This window comes from Spea bombifrons, chromosome 5 (assembly GCF_027358695.1).
Source record: "Spea bombifrons isolate aSpeBom1 chromosome 5, aSpeBom1.2.pri, whole genome shotgun sequence".
Lineage (NCBI taxonomy): Eukaryota > Metazoa > Chordata > Amphibia > Anura > Pelobatidae > Spea > Spea bombifrons.
Window position 1 is genome coordinate 46775888 of NC_071091.1, and position 22722 is coordinate 46798609.

The 22722-nt window shown below is 43.2% G+C and overlaps 1 protein-coding gene across 1 annotated transcript in view; it reads left to right on the forward strand.

Annotated features, from left to right (window-relative positions):
• Nucleotides 1-22722, forward strand: part of SACM1L (SAC1 like phosphatidylinositide phosphatase) — a 180997-nt gene that overhangs the window by 62742 nt on the left and 95533 nt on the right. The window contains exons 12-13 of the mRNA XM_053467324.1: nucleotides 10537-10616; nucleotides 18900-18998. Of these exons, the coding sequence (XP_053323299.1) occupies nucleotides 10537-10616; nucleotides 18900-18998 (179 nt within the window). The remainder of the gene's footprint in view (nucleotides 1-10536; nucleotides 10617-18899; nucleotides 18999-22722) is intronic.

The following is a 22722-nucleotide window of genomic DNA, read 5'->3' on the forward strand; positions in this document are numbered from 1 at the left end:
CCCATTTGGGCTCCCTTTTTCGAAGAGGAGATTGGGCTCCAGTAGATGCTGTCCGCTCTTCAAATTTCCTAGAGCTAAAAGCAATTCTTCAGGCTCTCCTGGCCTTCAGATCGTTTATAGAGGGTCAAGCTGTCAAGATCCAATCAGACAACGCAGCGGCCGTCGCATATATCAACAAGCAGGGCGGCACGCGGATCCGGAGTCTTCAGATCTTGTGCGCAGTTATTATGGAGTGGGCCCAACTTCATTTGACGGACATTTCGGCGACGCACATCAGAGGCCGCTACAATTTAATCGCGGACGATTTAAGCAGAGCAAGATGGTCACAGACAGAATGGTCTTTGACCCCTCAAACCTTCTCCACTCTGGTGTCACGCTTCGGTCTTCCGGAAGTGGATTTGATGGCGACTCGCAAGAACCGCAAGGTCCCGGTGTTCGCGTCCCTCAACCGATGGGATCTTCCGCAATTTTTGGACGCGCTTTCCATGGTGTGGAATTTCCGGTTAGCCTACATCTTCCCGCCAGTGGCATTGATTCCTCGAGTTCTGCTGAAAATCCGAAACGACAAGGCCAGGGTCTTGGCCATCCTTCCATACTGGGCCAACAGGGGTTGGTTTGTCCTCCTCCGGCAGTTGACCATCACCTTTTGGGAGCTTCCAATTTCTCCACATCTTCTCGAGAACATCGACCTTCGCCTGGAACTTCTTCAGATGTTCCGTTTGACAGCCTGGCTGTTGCAAGGCTGATCTTGAGTGACCAGGGTTTGGACGAGGACGTCGCAGACTTTCTGTTGACTTCAGTCCGGAGTTCAACGTCCAAGATTTATTTTCGGGTATGGACCAAGTTCCTCCGATGGTGCACCGCTAGGCACCTTCCCATTTTTCCTCCTGCCATCAATTCCGTCATTTGCTTCTTACGGGAAGGTCTGACTTTGGGCCTTAGTGTCTCGACCCTTAAAGGGCAGATCTCGGCCCTTAGTCATTTTTTTCTTTCAGATCTGGCCTCTCACGTACTTATTAGACGTTTTTTTAAGGCCGCTACTATTCGCCTCCTAGGAGGTCCTTGTTTCCATCATGGGATCTTGCCATTGTACTTCGAGCCTTGTGTTCAGCTCCCTTTGAACCTCTGGAGGAGGTATCCATGAAGTTTCTGTCGCTGAAAACAGTTTTTTAGTGGCTATTACATCGGCTAGGAGAGTTGGGTAAATCCAGGCGCTTTCATCATCTCCGGAGTTCACGATTTTTCATGAAGGTAAAGTTGTTCTCCATGTTAAACCTTCTTTTCTCCCTAAGGTCATTTCCCGGTCCAGTATTAGTCAGCCCTTGGTCCTTCCTACTTTTTTCCGTGTCCTTCTTCTCCGGATGAATTGATTTGGCACACGTTAGATGTCAAGAGGGCTTTGGAAATTTATATTGCTCGTACCTCCTCCATCCGTTCTTCAGACCAGCTATTCATCAAATATTTTGGACGGTCGGCCGGGTCAGCAGTTTCTAAAGCTTCTATTTCTCGTTGGCTGGTGGACGCCATCCGCATGGCTTACCACTCTAGTAGTCTCACTCTACAATGGCCCATCAGGGCACATTCTACTCGGGCTATGGCGGCCTCCTGGGCTGAAAAAGCTGCAGCTTCTCCTGAGGACATTTGTACGGCTGCTACCTGGTCCTCATTTTCCACTTTCGTGCACCATTATCGGCTAGACATCTTTTCCTCCTCTGCGGCGGATTTTGGGTGTAAGGTGCTCCAGGCGGTGGTCTCTTAATATGGCCCCATTTCTGGGATCTTGCTACATCCCATCGTACTGCCACTGTATGTTGGGAAAAACGGAAATTTTTACTCACCGTAAATTCCTTTTTCCTTAATACAGTGGCAGTACCGGTTTCCCTCCCTTATGTAATAAATTATGTTTGGCAAGCTATTTGGTGTCTGTCTTGTTACTTACTGTCTACCTCCGGTTCGGCCGCGGTTTTTATGGGTAAGGAGGAGGGGTTCCGGGGCACTTAATTGTTTTTTTTTGTCTTTAGATCATCTTGTCCCGAGAAAAGAACAGTACCCATCGTACTGCCACTGTATTAAGGAAAAAGGAATTTACGGTGAGTAAAAATTTCAGTTTTTGGATATGCTCTCACCCAGTCGTCTAGCCATCGCAATTTGGCCCTTGTGAAAATTGCTCGGACCCTTGTTTTTTTTTTTCCTGCTTCTAACACATCAGCTTTGAGGATGAAATGTTCCCTTGCTGCCTAATCCCACCCTCTGACAGATGCCATGATAACAAGATTATCAATGTTATTCACTTCACATGTCAGTAATCATAATGTTATGGCTGATCGGTATATTAAATACATTAAAGATGGTGTTGCTGTTGGCTGCTCAGGCAGTTCAGCAACGGCCAACCAGAAACCTCCCCAAACATGTGATGGCTTGATGTGCAAATCACATGCTTGTCGTGCTCTTCGAACAATTGCAGTGGAAATTGGCTATCGTCAGTGGACACTGCTGTTGCTGGTTGCCCAGATGCCTAGGCAGACCATGTAACTCTAAGCATGTGAGTCATAGCCCCAGACTGTGATCCCAGGGACTGACGAGGAATGGATGGCCCCATCAGGATATAGGAAGGGTTCCAAAAATATTGAGCAACATGTCAACAGGGGGGGGAATATGCAGCACTTCACCAACAAGCGCTGCTGGCAACAGTGCCCTCTTGTGTAAAAGAGTACAGCAAGCACATAGGATGTTGATCTCTCCGATTTCAATTTACTTAATGCACAATTCATACCTAGTTAAAGAGACAAATGTGGGGACAACATGTTAATTTATAAAATACCAGCTTCATTATTTTTTTAAAACGGAATGCAAATATATAATTTGAGAGTAGATTAACTGGGAGATATTATGGTTAAACAGAGGCCTGCAGAATTGCTCCTGTAGTGTAAAAAAGCCTTGGTCATTAAGTTTGTGCTCTTCCCCAGGCAAACTACATACAGTTAACAGAGTGGGCTCCCTGTCATAGTACGCTTTGATTAGGGCTGCAACTAACGATTATTTTCATAATCGATTAGTTGGCCGATTTATTTTGTCGATTAATCGGATAAAAAAAATGAATGTAAATTTTTCATTTATTTAAAATAATTTAATAAATGATGTTAAATACAAACAGCAGAATAAACAAAAACTTTGATAAAATGCATTTCTTGTCTGTATTTCCCAACCAGCCCCCCATTTTATGCACATTTGAGCCCAGGCTTGCCAAGCTGCCTCCCCGACATGCCACGCTGCCTCCCACATATGCCACGCTGCCTCCCACATATGCCACGCTGCCTCCCACATATGCCACGCTGCCTCCCACATATGCCACGCTGCCTCCCACATATGCCATTCCACGCTGCCTCCCACATATACCACTCCACGCTGCTTCCCACATATACCACTCCACGCTGCCTCCCACATATGCCACTCCACGCTGCCTCCCACATATGCCACTCCACGCTGCCTCCCACATATGCCACTCCACGCTGCCTCCCACATATGCCACTCCACGCTGCCTCCCACATATGCCACTCCACGCTGCCTCCCACATATGCCACTCCATGCTGCCTCCCACATATACCACTCCATGCTGCCTCCCACATATACCACGCTGCCTCCCACACATGCCACTCCACGCTGCCTCCCACATATGCCACTCCACGCTGCCTCCCACATATGCCACTCCACGCTGCCTCCCACATATGCCACTCCACGCTGCCTCCCACATATACCACTCCACGCTGCCTCCCACACATGCCACGCTGCCTCCCACATATGCCACTCCACGCTGCCTCCCACATATGCCACTCCACGCTGCCTCCCACATATCTCATAGTCCCCTCATAGAGTCACAGACCCGTTCGCATCACACTGACATCATACTTTTTAAAATAAGTACTGGGTTAATCTTTACGGCCCCCAGGATTTAGATTCCCCTTAGTTTGCCCCCCCCTTTATCTCTAACTGCACCTTAAGTTAACTATTAAATTAATCAAATTAACCCTTAGTCCTCATCATTAAATTAACCCTAAACACCCCATTAACCATAACTACCCCTAAATTAACTCTAAATACCCCATCAAAACAAAACACCCCATTAACCATAACTGCCCCTAAATTAACCCTAAACACCCCATTAACCACAGTATCCCCTAAATTAACCCTAAAGACCCTGTCAACCACAACAGCCCCTAAATTAACCCTAAACACCCCATTAACCACAGCTGCTCCTAAATTAACCCTAAACACTCCATTAACCATAGCTGCCCCTAAATTACCCCTAAACACCCCATTAACCATAACTGCCCCTGAACACCCCATTAACCATAGCTGCCCCTAAACACCCCATTAACCATAACTGCCCCTAAATTAACCCTAAACACCCCATTAACCATAGCTGCCCCTAAATTAACCCCCACCTCCCCTAACTTTCAGCAGCCCAAATATTAATTTTATACTTACAGTTAGATGAGTGTCACAGCCATGTGGTTCTGGCCTTCTGGGAGAAGGAAGGGGCGGGGCCAGTTGTCACAGTGATTACAGGGAGGGACTGGTAAGTAGGAGCTGCTGCTGTGAGTCAGGCTAAACGGATTATATAATGAGGGGTATTTTCAGAGTGTTTGCTCTGAAAAAACCCTCATTTTATAATCGATAATCGATTCAACTAATCGATAATGAAATTCGTTGGCAACGAATTTCATTTTCGATTATTATCGATTTTATCGATTAGTTGTTGCAGCCCTAGCTTTGATCAAAAGGTACACCCCCCCCTCTACAAAGATACCACACAGTTTACATAATTGACCCACTGTAGAGCAGTAAAAGGGCCTTTCCAGGCCACCAGCAATTTGTTCTGCCATATGGGTATCAATACAAGGACCTTTTCCCCCACTTCATACATACTCTGGCATTACGATCATACCAGTGCTTCTGCTTGGATTGGGCAGCCCTCAGATTCTCACACACCTCCCCTATTAAAGCCTGTATTTTATCTATAATTATAGATAATTACAATGTCTTTGGGACCCCAAGTCTCCTTCTGACCCGTCTCGAAATTAGAGCCAGGAGACTGGGGAGTCTGTGCCCGTAGAGGAGCTCAAAAGGAGGTGTGGCAGGTATCGATCCCAATCCCTTCCCTGCGACTCTACAAATGTCCTAAAAAAAAATCTGCCGTGCAGCCTTAATCCCCTCATTGTTCAGATTCTGATGCAAATGCTTCCAGCACAGGACCTTTGAGACAAATGGTGAGGTACTTTGCCCACTTGTATTTTGGTAATCGGTACTACTTGCAAACTGCGCAGGAAGACCACCTTGTTTAATGTTGAGATTTTCGGTACGTGGTTTAGGTCCAGAAGAGCGTCTTGAATCAACACTGAAAGGTGAGGTAGTTAACCTCTACATCTCTGCCAGTTTTAGTTCATGCTCTATTGCAACCTGGCACTCTGCAGCCTCGCGCTCTGCAGCCTCTTGATATTTAAGGATAAGCTGTGTTCTTAGGTTTGCATCTCCAAGTATTTTAAAACAGTTTGTTGAGAAGAGTACAAGGGATCTCCAGATCTCGGTATGTCACTTCAGCTGCAGGTATCTCCTCTGTGACCATGCCCCCTAAGATGTGTTTGAGGCATCACTTTGTGCTGCTTGTTGCATGTCATAGTCCAACAATGCTTGTACCAGCTCCTCTTTGGTTTTTCCCCAGCAGGGAATCAATCAAACATGGTCTAGTGCTGCCTTGGACTGCAACTGCACCTGGTACTCAATTTATGAAACCCGCCAAACAAATGGTAGCAAAAAGAAAACAAGAAGAGGGGAACAGTGAATTGTAAATATATTAAGTATGCATTTAGTTAAGCCTTGGAAACAATTTGTTTTTAGTGCCTGGATTAACTAGCAAATCCAGCAACACTAAAATCTGGTACAAAAAAAAAATGTGTGCAAGAGAAGTGACAAGGGTACCAGTACAAACAATACCGTGTTATAAATGTGTAAGAGTGACTTCGAGTGAATTGTCCTCTACCAATATATATATATATATCTATATATATCTATATCTATATATATCTATATATATATATATATCTATCTATATATATATATATATATATAGATATATATATAGATAGATAGATAGATATCTCGTCTTATATCTATATATATATATCTCAATATATATAGATCTATATATATATAAAAAAAACAAAAACTGTCTGCGCTTCTTACCCTAATAAAGTTGGCGACAAATATATAAACATAATATAAATGAGAGGTTTTGGTTATATGAATTGACCAAAGCATAATTAAGCTCACCCGCCACGTCAAGGCACACTCTCAATAGGGTGAGAACCTACTCTCACCTCCTACGTAGTGGACACACAAAGCAGTTTATACTGCTACCAAAACCTTATTAATGTATTGGGGGAGGTGCAATTAAACCTCCTCCCTATTAACCCCTGGACAGCAAGCTGCAACCATATATAGATATATATATATATTATAATAAAATATAAAAAATACTTCCCCTATTTCACAGCTGCAACCCTAGAACAGCATTCTCTGGATGCGGATATCAACAAAACACTTGTGCTTGTGTTAATTTGGGGAGGAAAAAGAAAATAACAATAGTGTAGCCAGTAATAACAAGTGTAATTTTTCAATCGGCGGTAAGTATTGCACTCGCAATTACCGTATTTGCTCGATTATAAGACGACCCTGATTATAAGACGACCCCCCAAAATCTGATTATTAACTTAGGAAAAAAAGAAAAAGCCTGAATATAAGACGACCCCAAAGGAAAAAAAGTTTTACCAGTAAATGTTAATTCATGTAAACTATTTTTTTTAATAAAAGCTATGATTGAGAAAAATATTTTTTTTGTTTTTATTTCTTGTATTTTCCAACCTGTCCCCCAGTTACGCACATCTGCCCCCAGGCTTGCCACTCCAATATGGCACTGTGGCCCATGATATGCCTTTTAACCCTCTATATGCCACTGTGCCCCATGGTATGCCTTTTGACCCCCTATGTGCCACTCTGCCTCCAGAAATGCCTTATACCCCTATATCCCATTCTGGCATTTAGGGGGTTAAAATGCATATTATGGGGCAGAGTGGCATATAGGGAGGTATAAGGCATTTCAGGAGGCAGAGTGTCATTAAGGGAGTTAAAAGGCATTGTATAGAGCACTCTGCCTCCAGAAATGCCTTATACCCCTATATGCCACTCTGGCATTTAGGGGGTTAAAAGGCATATTATGGGGCAGAGTGGCAAATAGGGAGGTATAAGGCATTTCAGGAAGCAGAGTGCTCTATTAAATGCCCCCTTAACGCCACTCCAGAAATGCCCTATGCCCCCATTTAACACACACACACCCTATACCCCCATTTAACACACACACACACACACACACACACACACACACACTCTCTCTCTCCCCCCCTCTCTCTTCCCCCTTCCCTCTCTCTCACCCCCCTTCCCTCTCTCTCACCCCCCTTCCCCCTCTCTCCCCTCTCAGCCCTCTCATACCGGTGCTTCCAGCCGGGGCAGCGGGTTGACGTCGCCTTCCGCTGCAGCCGGAAGGAGGTGGAGTTGGCAGCGGGGGTTTGTATGCGTCCGTTGCGTATACTTTCCCCGGCTGTCAGAGATCAGAGTTCCCCGCACCGGGGAAGGTCTACGCGACGGACGCAGACAACCCCCGCTGCTAGCCACACCTCCTTCCGGCTGTAGCGGACGTTGTCTACGCGGATCGCATTGACGTCAACCCGCTGCACCGGCAATACAACAGGAAGCACCGGTAAGTGTGTGTATGATGGGGGGGGGGTGAGACAGGAGGATCCAGGTCCCCTGCAGCGGTGCGGGGGATCTGGATCTTAGTCTCCTAATCAGACCTCTATTTGAGGTCTGATTAGAAGACGACCCCGATTAGAAGACGAGGGGTAATTTTCTGAAAAAAACCTCGTCTTATAATCGAGCAAATACGGTAATCTATGTTATTCAAACTCTTCTCAATATCTTTGAAGCTAGATATAGTGATAGAGAAAAGGGACAAGATTGCGCAGTATCTCAAAATAACCCAAATATGATAAAATAAAACAAGATTGCATTTACAGGAAGGTGAGCAAACTTACATGTGTGCTAATAAGCTGTAAAGCTGATATATTCCAAGGCTTCTGGATGATTCAGCTTTACAGTTTATTAGCACACGACAAGACAATCTTTTTTAGTTATCCCACCGCTGCCACCATTTTGTCACATGCACACCAAACTCCAAGCATGTGTGACTTGGTTCTGGTAGTAAAATAGATAAAATTGTCTGCCCTATACCGTAAATATCAATAAAAATCACCCCTTAATACCTCCCACACTTAATTATAATATTATTATTGTCTAATTTATATAGCGCCAACAATTTACGCAGAGTTTAACCCCTTAACGACCTCTGACGGGCCTGGCACGTCAAAGCATTAAACAAGCTTAGAAAGTGATCTACAGTCACTTTCTTCGCTTAAACGGTGTTGCTGTAATGCCTCGATGTCGAGACATTCAGCACCACTTAGATCGGCATCATGGGCCATGTCTGGGAGGGGCGTCAACGATCACTTCCTAAACGTCCCTCTTGAGAACTCTGGCTCCCCTTTCAGGTTGAATACAGGTACTGCATTCAACCATGCAAGTCAATGGAGCCCACTTTCTAATCAAATTGCATTGGCCGACTTTAAAGATACCCAAATAGCCCATGGGGCAGAATGACCAGATTTGGGAAAAAAATGTTTTGAAATAGCAAAAGGCTGCTTGTACTTATTGCCCAATAACTTGCAGCAAAAAAAACAACCACATTGGTTATTTCTAAACGATTAAAAAGATTTTTCAAATAAAAGTGAGAAAAAGTGGATTTAGAAACAAAAATTTAGATGAAATTAGATATGCCAAAAAAAATGAAGAAAAGCCCTTCCTGTCCTGAAAAAAACAATGTATAACTTGTGTGGGTACACTAAATGGGTGAGGAGAAAATTACAGCTAAACATGAGCACCGTAAAAGTGTTACGTAAAAACCGTAAAAACAGCCTGGTCCTTAAGGGATCAAATATATAACTAATAACATAACGCTGCCACCACCATAAATGGGGCACTTGTTCCCCCAAGCAAATCAGACCCAGAAAATATGCAATGTCTATGTGACTTCAAATTACCAATAAATCAGTCTAATCGGGTAATGTCTTACCAGACAAAAGCAAAACTTAAAGGAATATTTATTATGAAGAAAAACAGAGTATTTACACCAAGCAGGGTTTCTGTTAATTTCTCCTTTTTCATGTAACTACTCACTTGGAGGGTAAAGTGGCTGTTTTTCTGTCCGTAGGGCCATGGCAAGGAAAGATGACATCTTACTCAAAATTAGATCTTGGCCCCTAGTGAGCACACTGACCAATGTCCCATCATCAGATTTATACCTTCTCTGTTCATCTCAAGTTTCCAAGCTGGCCCAGAGGTAGTATAAGCGTAGGGAAGGTGTACCTACAGGAACTATAAGTGGCCTTCTGCTGTGCTGTGGAAAAATACCAGTCCAAACAGAGAATTTTGATTTTATTTTCACTCCTGTGCAAACCACAGGGGTAATTCTCGCATCTAGTAATTTTTTGTAAATTATGAAGTCCATAGATACTTCACATTTGCTACTTATGTTTCAATGCCACAGACTTCACAATTCCTTCCAAATGGCTTCAGCTGCTGTAGCCATATTTGTACTCTTTCTGAGGGTGTGCTTTCCCTCTTCTAAATATGCACAAAAGGAGGTATGATTATGTATTAATGGGTTATTATTGATGTATGCTTTGGATATGACCCTGGAAGAAATGGTTTCCTGCCTGCTAGTGTTCACTTAGCATATCAAACTAATCCACTATCTATGAGGAGATACAAGTATATGGTGGATTACTCAGCCAGTTTACATTAAAACTAGACTTAAAGGTACCTCATCTGAAACATTTTCACACCTTGCAGAGGGCCCTGGTTGGAGTCCTAGCTTCTAAGAGGAATTTGTGTTGTAAAACCTTTTGGCACCACATGCCTATAAAACCAAATGAACCCCTCTCTTGCTGAAATTGGCTATAAGATCCCTACCAGGTGTCAGGTCTGTGTATGTACTACACAAATTGGGATGACAGACTACACTTTGCCTATGATGATGCTTTGTGATGCAGAATAAACCGCCCCTTCCATACAACTTTAAGTATGCAAGTTTTATGGATGTATCAAAAACCTGTAAGAATCAGCTTCTTTCATTGAATGTAAGATTAAGCACAAGGAATGGATTCCATCCCGCCAGTTAAGAGGAACACATCTTGCTGTAGTTAGGCCATTATGAACTCCAAAAGTATACATGCTAAATTCTGAGCTAACAGTGCGTACAAACAGTAGCACAAATATTTGTGTTATATAAATTTCTATTTAAAATATAGTTAATGCAAGAAATGCATTTAAATTGTAATCTGCATGATATTACATATAATGTATTTATAGGTTAACCAGAAAGGTTCTGAAAAGCCGTTGGAACAGGCATTTGCTGAAATGATATCTAACCTTGGAAATGGAATGGTTCGGTAAGCATTATATTCCCTATAACGATAACTATTTCATGATGTGCCTAACCTTCTAGTTGTCTTATCATATGTGTGTGAGCTGTTGAAGAAAAAATTGCATGAAAAGTTTAATAATCCCCTCAGTCTTTTATGGATGTACATATACATCCGGACAGGGCATCACAAGATGCACTTATGGATGTACATGTACCTCTAATAAAAATACAGTCTGGCTTGTTTTTGGAGACTGCCCCGCATCCGAAGCAGTCCCAGGGGACCAATGATCCGGCAGTACGGCCACGCGATTGATGTGATGACCGCGTGACATAGTACAGCATAGTACACCCTTACTGCTTCTGTAGGAATTAATATGCTAAATAGCAGACAGGTACTGCTAATCAAATGCCCTTGTTTAATTGATCAACAGCAAGTGTGACCACCTCTATAAAAGCCGAAGTTTTAGGTGTTTGCTCTCTAGAACATTCAAGTGTGTGTTAACACAGTGTCAAGGAGGGAACACATCAGCAATGATCTAAGATAAGCAATTGTCGTTGCCCAAAATTAATGGTAAGCGCTATAAGGCCATTTCCAAACAATTTAAAGTCCATCGTTCTACAGTGAGAAAGATTATTTAAAAGTGGAAAACATTCAAAACCGTTGCCAATCTTCCCAGGAGTGGGAAAATGTCTCCATTTTTTTTTGCCCGTTACGGTTACAACCCTTCTATGCTCTCGGGAGCCCCTATCTTCAATACTGTTCCATCCATCACAGAACATGTACGAAATCTCACGCAAACATACATGATGATTCGCAACACCCTAAAATAGGCTCAACAACGTTATAAACGGTTTGCGGACTCGCATCGTTCTCCGGCTCCAGCATACCAGGTTGGGGACAAAGTTTGGCTATCCACTAGACATCTCAAGGTAGCCGGTCCTACAAGGAAGTTAGGACCAAGGTTTGTGGGTCCCTATTCCATCTGCGACATTATTTCCCCATTAGCCATCAAGCTACCTCTCCCACACACCATGAAAATTCACCCAATGTTCCACGTATCTTTATTAAAACCATGGGTTGAAAATCGGTTCCCTGGAGGACAAAACTTCCCACCAGAACCTGTTATTTTGGACGTTGCAGAAGAATATGACGTGGAGGAGGTATTCGATTCTAGAATCCACAAAGGGCAATTCCAGTATCTCATCCACTGGAAGGGCTACGAGGCGGTGGATAGGTCATAGGAACTGGCAAAAAATGTGCATGCTCCTGCATTGGTTCGTGATATTTGTTGTGACTGCGGCTTGCTTTAAACGGACTTTGCTACATTTCTGGATACCCTGACCATGGCTTGTTTAACGGACTTTGATACTGTTCTGGATACCCTGACCCTGGCTTGCATACCGGACTCCACTGACATTTAACCCTTACAACCTAGAGCTATAAATTTATACCTGAAGTATAATTTGTGCGAATTTTTTTTAAAAAAAAATGACTACCGCAAACTTTGCTGGTGGTAGAATCTCATGCATGGAGATGGTTAAAATACTAGCATTTGAAATACCTTTGGGCGAAATGGCACATGGGGCAGAATTACCAGATTTGGAAAAAAATTGGTTTTGATAAAAAATAAAGTTCACATCATGTTTAAAAAAAATAATAATAATAATAAAAAAATGCTGAAGCCTTATGGATATCTCCTATATGCCCTTGGATTCTTTTACATAAGTCTTATTTCATTTTTAGACTTTGTGTTTTGGTTTTTTGTTTATAGAGTTTAAAAGGACATACTGAACAATACCTGAACAATGAATGCATTTTAAGACGCCATTCAAATGCAGAATACCCCATGCTTTTGAAAATGGGATGCTGCGGAAATGTAAAGGGACCGCTCTGCTATCTTCTGCATCAAAGAGTCCCTTTAAATCATTACATGTTAATGTAATGCTGTACAAACGGCAGGGGCGTACCTAGAGTATTTGGCACCCGGGGCTGATCCTGTATGTGCACCCCCCCAACACACACACACACTTTAAAACTGCATAGCTTCTATTGTTAGGCAAACATTGACAGGGGTACAGCATAACTGTTATCATTATATACTGAGGCAGACATTGACAGGGGTACAGCATAACTGCTTTTATTATATACTGAGGCAAACATTGACGGTGGTACAGCATAAATGTTATCATTAAATACTGAGGCAAACATTGACGATGGTACAGCATAACTGTTATCGTTATATACTGTGGCAAACATTGACGGTGGTATAGGATTACTGTTATTATATACTGAGGCAGACATTGGCAGTGGTACAGCATAACACCTATCCCCCGTAAACATCCCAAGAGTCCCTTTGTCCCCTCATTTACTAAATCATACCTCTCTTTTACTTACTCCCTGTAGTTCAGGTATATATATCAAATAAACACATGAAACCGCACTTGCATGTATAGATCAACTGAATAAGGCATACAAACCTTATATTTGCAGGTATACATAAATGTATGGACACATAGCATAGCAAGTATAAATCAACACATTAACACACAAAGCCAGGTTTGCATATATCAATTGAAATTCACGTGTAAACTCAGCACTGAAGGTATCGATCAAATAGACAGAATCAGAAATACAAATCCTGTAGTTGCAGGTATACAATAATAATGTATGGAAACAGCATTGCAGATATAGATCAACAGAACACACAAACCCAGCATTGCAAGTATAGATCAACTGGTAATTGCATGTATACTCAGCACTGAGGGTATAGAGGGTATATTTCACACAAATAATTTACACATTCATTAATGTATTCAGACAAATTCATTCATACTCTCACTCATTCACACAATTCATCCACACATTAATTCTTTCATTCTCTCACTCATTCACACATGGCATCCACGCATTATTTCATTCATTCTCTCATGACACCAGACAAGCCAGAAGGCTTGTTTTTCCCTCAGAAATCTCATGGTGCTGCCACAACCAAAGGCAATCACCTTTTGCCTCTATATCCACTTTATACAAATAATATTGCTTCTACTACCCCTTTAACTTTAAGTGGAAGGGTTTTCCATCACCTTTACCCACCGTAACTTATGTAATGGTCCTCAATCTCTCACTCATTCTCACTCTTTATTTGAATATTCTTACTGCCCCCTTTCTCACTATATATCCCTTTCTTCTCCTTCTCACTATCTACTACCTCACTATCTACTCCCTCTCTTACCCTTCTCACTATCTATCTACTCCTCCCCCCCCTTACCCTTTGTATTTCACTTACCTTGCAGAAGTCCTGGGTGGGAGTGTGTGCCTCTCGGAGGAGAGTGAGGGCTCCACACACACAAAAAAAAGTACGGCGTTTCTGCCACTCACCCTGCCGACATCACTGATTCCGGGCAGCCTCAAGAGTCCTATTGCAGGACTGTCCCAGGCAATCCGGGACATGTGGTCACCCTACCTTGGAGTGAGTTAAATGAGATGTAACATAATAACATAATTAACACATTATAAGACCATGACGAACATTACAAAAACATGGGTTGTACAATTTTCAGTGTCTCTTTGTGAGAGGGTTTTCCACCCTGCACCTAACTGCTTCAGAGCTTGTGGCTTTTTAACATTACCTGGGTGTGCGTGGCAGCCTCTGGAGTTAAACCACCGGCTCTTTGTTTTTCTCTGCCTGACATTCGGGATAAGACTTTTACAGCTCGTATTCTTCTAAATCTGCCCATTGCTCTTTTGCCCCTTATTTCTGAGCCTCCCACTGCCATGGGGTGCTGGAATCTCATGCTCCTGCACCTCCAACTGCCACTGCTCATATGGTACTAGCCCATCCTTGCACCTCTGAATTCTGCTGGTGATGGAGTTCATGCGACCTTCATCCCTGAACCTCCAACTACTGCTAGGGATGAGTTACTGGCACCTTGCATCCCTGCTAATACAAACAACAGAGGTAATTAGGGAAATAACACGTAAACGTAGACTAGGGAGTGAGACATTCTTTACCCCTTCGTGACAATGGCTGTTTTAACATTTCTGCATTGCTCGTGTTTATCTGTAATTTTCTTCTTTCTTGTTTACTGAACCCACACAAGTTATATATTGTTTTTTATTTTTAGTACAAGAAGTGCTTATGGATGATTGTATCATATAATTTACTATAAAAAATATTGTACTTTTTGTAAATTATTAATCAATTTGACTTTTTCTGACTTTTACTTGAAAAATCTTTAGCTCATCTATAAAAGCTAATGAAAAAACCTGCTTAATAGATTCTACAATTTGTCCTGAGAAATACCTGATGTTTTTATGTTTTAAAGTAGCGTTTTGCTTTTTCAAAACCTTTTTTCCATATCTGATCATTCTTCTCCATGTGCTATTTCGGGTATCTTTGAAAGCTGGCCAATGCAAATTTGAAGACTTGACACCCCAGAGTATTTCAAATGCTACTATTTTAGCTCTTTCCATGCACTAATTCTACCACCAGTAGTTGTCAAACTTTGTGGTGGTCATTTTTTTTGCATTTTATTTCTTCACACACATTTTACTTCAGGTATGAATTAACAGCTCCTGGTATATATCACTGTCAGGCAATACCAGTGGTGGGATTCAGCTGGTTCGCGCAAACAGTTTCTTATTTACCCTGTTATAGGCCGCACCCCCCCACACACACTTAAAGTGGTTGTGCAGCCTATAATTGGGTGTAGGATCCAGATCCCCCGCGGCACTGAAGGGGACTTGGATCCTCTTTTCTGGCAGCAGCGGACGTCTGTGCAATGCAGACAACCCCGCTGCTGCCGGCGGCTCCGCCCACCCTCCTCACTGAACGTGGCTGTCACCGCCCACGAAGGTCACTGAGTCGCGCTGGCCAGCTGAGTCAATTCTATTTCGGATCAACGGGGACGGCTTCTTAAAACGCCACCCCTGTCGATTCGAAATAGAAGTGAGTCAGCCGGCGCCGCTCAATAAACTTTCGTGGGCAGCACCAGCGCTGCTCAATGACTTTTGTGGGCGGTACCAGCCCCGTTCAGTGAGGAGGAAGGGTGGAGCCGCCGGCAGCAGTAGCGGGGTTGTCTGCATCACACAGATGTTTGACAGCGGGAATCAGACAGAGTGCACATCGGGGTCTTTATGTTGTGGGCATGCTTTGCAGTGGGAGGCTGGGACAAAGATGCCTATGGGAGACTGGGGGCAAAGGCAAACTCTGTCCCCAATTTCCTATAGGCATCTTTGTCACTAAATAGCTTCCCATAGTCCCATGTTTAGTGACAAAGGGGCCTATGGGAGACCGGGGGCAAAGGCAAACTAAATAGCTTCCCATAGTCACATGTTTAGTGACAAAGATGCCTATGGGAAACTGGGGACAGTTTGCCTTTGTCCCCAATTTCTATAGGCATCTTTGTCACTAAATAGCTTCCCATAGTCCCATGTTTAGTAACAAAGATGCCTATGGGAAACTGGGGGCAAAGGCAAATTCTGTCCCCAGTTTCCCGTAGGCATCTTTGTCACTAAACATGGGACTATGGGAAGCTATTTAGTGACAAAGATGCCTATTAATGGGATTAATTAATGGTAATTAAAAGTATGCACTGCTGCTTTTTAGATGATTGCTTGAGATTTTTAAAATGTGACAAATGCAATTGATAAAACATCAAAGGAGGCCTCATAGATTTGTAAAAATACTTTTTGAAAAAGAGGTGAAAACGGCATATACCATTTTGAGTCAAATTGTTTCTTGCAGTTTTCACCTTGTTTTCAAGAAGTAGATTTATAAAAATGTTTAGTGGCTTTGTTTTATTAATAGCATTTGTCACATAAACAATTCACAATCAATTATCTTAAAAAGCACCAGTGCATACTTTTTCCAGACTTCTATTGAACACTTGATTAACTGCTTTTCATATATATATAGATCTATATATATATATATATATATATATATATATATATATATATATATATATATATATATATATATATATATATATATATATAGATCTATTGTGACACAATACCCACTTTGGTACTCTGTCCGGGAATCTTTACTCACACACAGTCTACCAGGCTGCAGAGACAGCTCAGACACGAGGAGGGTAAAATAAAAGGCTGGGCCTGTTTTATTTTTGTCACCACAGGCATTACAGAAAATAAATAAATCATAACAAAAAGCCTTGCTCTTGTGAGCACTAACTAATACAGGGTTCTCCAACCTAACTGCAGTTGGGCGGCTTATCCGTTCCAACAAAACAAAATAACAAGATTGTATGTAATATTGGCAGCTCTCTCCCTCTCTCTCTCTCTCAGGGAGCCAAATGATCTATCTTGCTCTGAGATCAGGAGACTACTTAACTGCCTCTCCCATTAATTAGTGGAAAGAGGTGAGGACTTAGGAGAGTATCCAGGAATCTCCCGACTGGATTCCCACCTGCTGGTCTTCGGCTGCTCACAAAATGTGGAGTGGAGCCCTGGCCCACCTTACTCTCCAAGTGCTCCACCCCAGGGACCCAAAATATGCAAATAACAGACATCAATAATTCCATTATTAACAAGACATCTCCCTGGTGCTAGTAGAAACTATTGTGGGTAAACACCCTGCAAAATATAAGGGGATATATACATTCCCTCCATTATCATCCCCTGCTTTCTGTCACAATATATATTTGCTAAACAGCTTGAAATTGTTCAAAGTGCATTTTTTACAGTAGATTTTACTTATTTATGTGTGACTGTCTGAGTCTCTGTGTGTGAGAGAGACTGCCTGAGTCTGTGTGCGAGAGAGACTGCCTGAGTCTCTGTGTGCGAGAGAGAGAGACTGCCTGAGTCTCTGTGTGCGTGCGAGAGAGACTGCCTGAGTCTTTGTGTGCGTGCGAGAGAGACTGCCTGAGTCTCTGTGTGCGTGCGAGAGAGACTGCCTGAGTCTCTGTGTGCGTGCGAGAGAGACTGCCTGAGTCTCTGTGTGCGTGCGAGAGAGACTGCCTGAGTCTCTGTGTGCGTGCGAGAGAGACTGCCTGAGTCTCTGTGTGCGTGCGAGAGAGACTGCCTGAGTCTCTGTGTGCGTGCGAGAGAGACTGCCTGAGTCTCTGTGTGCGTGCGAGAGAGACTGCCTGAGTCTCTGTGTGCGTGCGAGAGAGACTGCCTGAGTCTCTGTGTGCGTGCGAGAGAGACTGTCTGAGTCTCTGTGTGCGTGCGAGAGAGACTGCCTGAGTCTCTGTGTGCGTGTGTGAGAGATTGTCTGAGTGAGTGTGTGTGTGTGTGTATGAGACTGCCTGAGTCTGTGTGTATGTGTGAGAGAGACTGCCTGTGTGAGTGTACGAGAGACTTCCTGAGTCTGTGTGCGTGACTGCCTGAGTCTGTGTGTGAGACTGCCTGAGTCTCTGTGTGCGTGTGTGAGACTGCCTGAGTCTGTGTGCATGCGAGAGAGACTGCCTGAGTTTCTGTGTGCATGCGAGAGAGACTGCCTGAGTCTCTGTGTGTGTGCGCGTGTGAGAGAGAGACTGCCTGAGTCTCTGTGTGCGTGTGTGAGAGAGAGACTGCCTGAGTCTCTGTGTGCGTGTGTGTGTGTATGAGACTGCCTGAGTCTGTGTGCGTGTGTGAGAGACTGTCTGAGTGTGTGTGTGTATTAGACTGCCTGAGTCTGTGTGTATGTGAGAGAGAGACTGCCTGAGTCTGTGTGTATGTGAGAGAGACACTGCCTGAGTCTGTGTGCGTGACTGCCTGAGTCTGTGTTTTCAGTTTAAAGTGGTATCTTTAATTTTTGGTTTGCACGCTGACACTCGCAAAACAACTCACAGATTTAATGTTGTTTGCAAGTGCCTGCGACTTTATATTTTGTGGGCTGCATTTGAGGACATGTGTGTTCAACACACAAAACCCGGGTTTCTATTAATGGTTTAACAAGAGGTTCCCCATGCAATGTATATTTTTAAATATATTAAAGCAAGAAAATAATAGACTATAAGCAGAGGCTGTAATTTTTGCCAAAGGTGGAGTTAATAAATACTGACAAATACGGAACCCAAACATTTGTGCGTGCTATGTTTTATCTCTTATTTTTTCTGCAAATAAATGGTACTCGTGTGCTCAAATTTAGAAAACTGAGTCAACACTTTATTTGTTTTCACTTACAAAATAAATAAAACATGTAATTTTAGACAACTAAGTTGTTTTTACGAAAAAGTAACATCTAAAAATGTATGACTCTTAGAACTGATCAATTCTGTTGTCGTAGTCATACCTATTTTATTAAACTATGCATCATGCTTTATGACATTGGTAATTTTCTCTATTTTATGCTCTTTTTAGATATTTTGCATTTGACTTTCATAAAGAATGCAGCAGAATGAGATGGGATCGTTTGCAAATTTTGGTGGATCAAGTTGCAGAAATTCAAGATGACTTTGGGTACGTTAGTGTTATCTCAGCATTGCGTTTACAGCTGTGAAAAGGGAATTTGTCACGTTCCCATTCTTAGTTCTCATACCTAACACCAAACACACACAATGTATTTTTATCTTTTCATTTGCATATGTAATGGGAAACCCACATGGTTTGTTCAAAAAAACAAAACAAAGCAAAAAAAAATGCAATAGTAGAGATAGCCGTATAATTTTGTGTCACAGAACAAACTGGCAAACGAGATAACATCCATAGCAATATTCATGCGATCTTGTTATGTTATACACTAATTATGTTCTGTCTACCCTTTGTACAGCACTGTGGAATCTGGCACTATATAAAAACAGTAAATAATAATTTTGGAATTATTTTTTAAACAATATTGCAATTCCCTGCAAGGGTCAGAGGCCCTGCTCCTACCTTGACCTCGATTCCGAGGCGTGACGTACTTGACAAGCGTGCACACGCTTCTGGTTGTGAGGGGGCTTGGTCTCACACCCGGATGTGTTTCCAACACAGGAGGAGGTACTCGCTGATTAGGAATAGAGGTGGAGTGTTCTCACAGCAGCTCTATCTTTGATATACAAGGGTGAGAAAACCAGGTGTTAAAGGGAGTGGTCTACACCTGCTACAACTATAAAAGACCTGCATTTCCTTCACTCGGTGCTTGTTAATTGAGCTCATAGTACTTATAGTATAGTAGGTTGAAAAGAGACTTCAGTCCATCAAGTTCAACCTTTCATACGTACCTAGTTCTAAAGTTGATCCAAAAGAAGGCAAAAAAACCCTACTGGAGGCAATTACCAATTATGCCACAACAGGGAAAAACAATCCTTCTTGATTCTATAGTGGCAATCAGATTACTCCCTGGATCAACTTTCTAATACGACTGTTGTAGCCCTTTATGTTATGCTTAACCAGAAAAGCATCCAGACCTTTCTTAAAAATATTCAGAGTTAGATAATACAACATCCTTAGACAGAGAGTTCCATATTCTCCAGCTCTATAACATCCTTCTTAAAAAACTGGTGCCCAAAATAGCACTGCATATTCAAGGTAAAGCCTCACCATTACTTTATAAAGAGGTAAAATTATATTTTCATCTCATGATTTAATACTCCTCTTTATGCATGCCAATACCTTACTGGCTTTTGCAATTTTCTACAAGACCAATTTGTCCTAGCTTATACAATAACCGCTGGTGTGGAACAGTGTCAAATGCTTTTGCAAAATCTTAATAGATAAAATGCAATTAAATTGGTGTGACATGATCTGTTCTTCACAAAACCGTGCTGAATCCTACTGATAACATTGTTCACAATATATTCCTGTATGCTATCTCTTAATAAACTTTCAAACATACCCAGTTGCTATTCCCTTTACCCTATCTCCATTAAATTTGCTGTTCCCTCAAAATAACTCAACAGCCATTAATGTGTAAACCTTGGCAACAAAAGAGAGTACATCCCTGAGTGGAAATATCCAAATTGGGCCCAAAGTGTCAATGTTTTTGTGTGGCCACCATTATTTTCCAGTACTGCCTTTAACCCTCTTGGGCATGGAGTTCACCAGAGCTTCACAGGTTGCCACTGGAGTCCTCTTCCACACCTCCATGACAACATCACAGAGCTGGTGGATGTTAGAGACCTTGCATTCCCCCACATTCCGTTTGAAGGATGCCCCACAAATGCTCAATAGGGTTTAGGTCTGGAGACATGCTTGGCCAGTCCATCACCTTTACCCTCAGCTTCTTTAGCAAGGCAGTGGTCGTCTTGGAGGTGTGTTTGGGGTCGTTATCTTGTTGGAATACTGCCCTGCAGCCCAGTCTCCGAAGGGAGGGGTTCATTCTCTGCTTCAGTATGTCACAGTACATGTTGGCATTCATGGTTCCCTCAATGAACTGTAGCTCCCCAGTGCCAGCAGCACTCATGCAGGCACAGACCATGACACTCCCACCACCATAATTGACTGTAGGCAAGACACGCTTGTCTTTGTACTCCTCACCTGGTTGCCGCCACACATGCTTGACACCATCTGAACCAAATAAGTTTATCTTGGTCTTATCGGACCACAGCACATGGTTCCAGTAATCCATGTCCTCTTAGCCTGCTTGTCTTCAGCAAACTATTTGCGGGCTTTCTTGTGCATCATCTTTAGAACAGGGCTTGACAAATTTGTTGTGAATCTAGGCGCCAGGTAAAAAAGTCAGGAGCCAGGATTTTTTTAAACTAACAGTTGGTCAGGAGTGATCTGATCATCATCAGCCCACTTACTAAACTCACAGCGTTTGACCTGGAAGCACCCTGGACTTCCAGGTCAAGTGCTGTTTTTTTTTTATTAATTTTTTTTTTAACTCTTTCGATGCTGATGTTCCATTGGAGCACAGCATTTACTGATATTTAGTAAATGTTAACCCCTGTAATGCCACAAATGTGTCATACACTATTGTGGCATTGAAAGGGTTAACGTTGCACTGTCACTCTCAGGGAGCGATCAGGCAGCAGGGGGGTGTTGGGGCTGGTCTCCACACTCATGTGGAGACCAAAGAAGCCTCTCCCCTGTCCCTGAAGCTGCCTCTGGCAGCTGGTACGCAATGGCTGGTCTATAGACCAGCCATTGCAGGGGGGGGGTCTCTCTGATGACTGCTGTAGGCTTCCATGCCAACAGGAATCATCAAAGGGCTTGTGGGGGCTCGTTTTTGCTGTTGCTGGTCTGCCTGGGCTTCCAGGCAGACCATCAGCAGCAGAGCCCCGTACAAAACGGGAATTAATCCCTAAATGCCGCGATCGCGGCATTGAAGGGGTTAACGCTGCACTGTCGCTCTCATGGAGCGACCAGGCAGCAAGGGGGTGTTGTGTCAGGTCCCCACACTTGCGTGGGGACCCAATCAACACACAACCCCCTTCCCTGAAGCTGCCTGCGGCAGCTGAAAACACGATTGCTGGTTTTGCAGCAACCGCGTTTTCAGCCTACAGGCTCACTCCGTGGGAGTGATCTCAGGCTCGGGGCGGGCTCTGAGTGGCTGTGCTGTCTGCCCAGACTCCTGGGCAGACAGCAGCAGCAGCGCCCTCGTGTGGTGACTCAGCCTCTTACATCCACAATTTTGTCTGGATGTAAGAGGCTGACAAAACCTAGGCGCCAGGACAAAATTCTCTGTCGCCATGGCGACCTGGCGCCTGGGATTTGTCGAGCCCTGCTTTAGAAGAGGCTTCCTTCTGGGACGACAGCCATGCAGACAAGCTTTGGATATGACGCTGAGCACGTGCACTCAACTTCTTTGGTCCACCATGCGAAGCCTGTTCTGAGTGGAACCTGACCTGTGAAACTGCTGTATGGTCTTGCTCACTGTGCTGCAGCTCAGTTTCAGGGTCTTGGCAATCTTCTTTTAGCCAAGGGTATCTTTTTGTAGAGCAACAATTATTTTTTTCAGATCCTCAGAGAGTTCTTTGCCATGAGGTGCCATATTGAACTTCCAGTGACCAGTATGAGGGAGTGTGAGAACGATAACACCAAATTGAACACACCTGCTCCCCATTCACACCTGAGACCTTGTAACACTAACGAGTCACATGACACCTGGGAGGGGAAATGGCTAACTGGGCCCCTTTTAGACATTTCCACTTAGGGGTGTACTCACTTTTGTTGCCAAGGTTCAGACATTAATGGCTGTGTGTTGTTGTTTTGAGGGGACAGCAAATTTTTACTGTTATACAGACTGTACACTCACTAC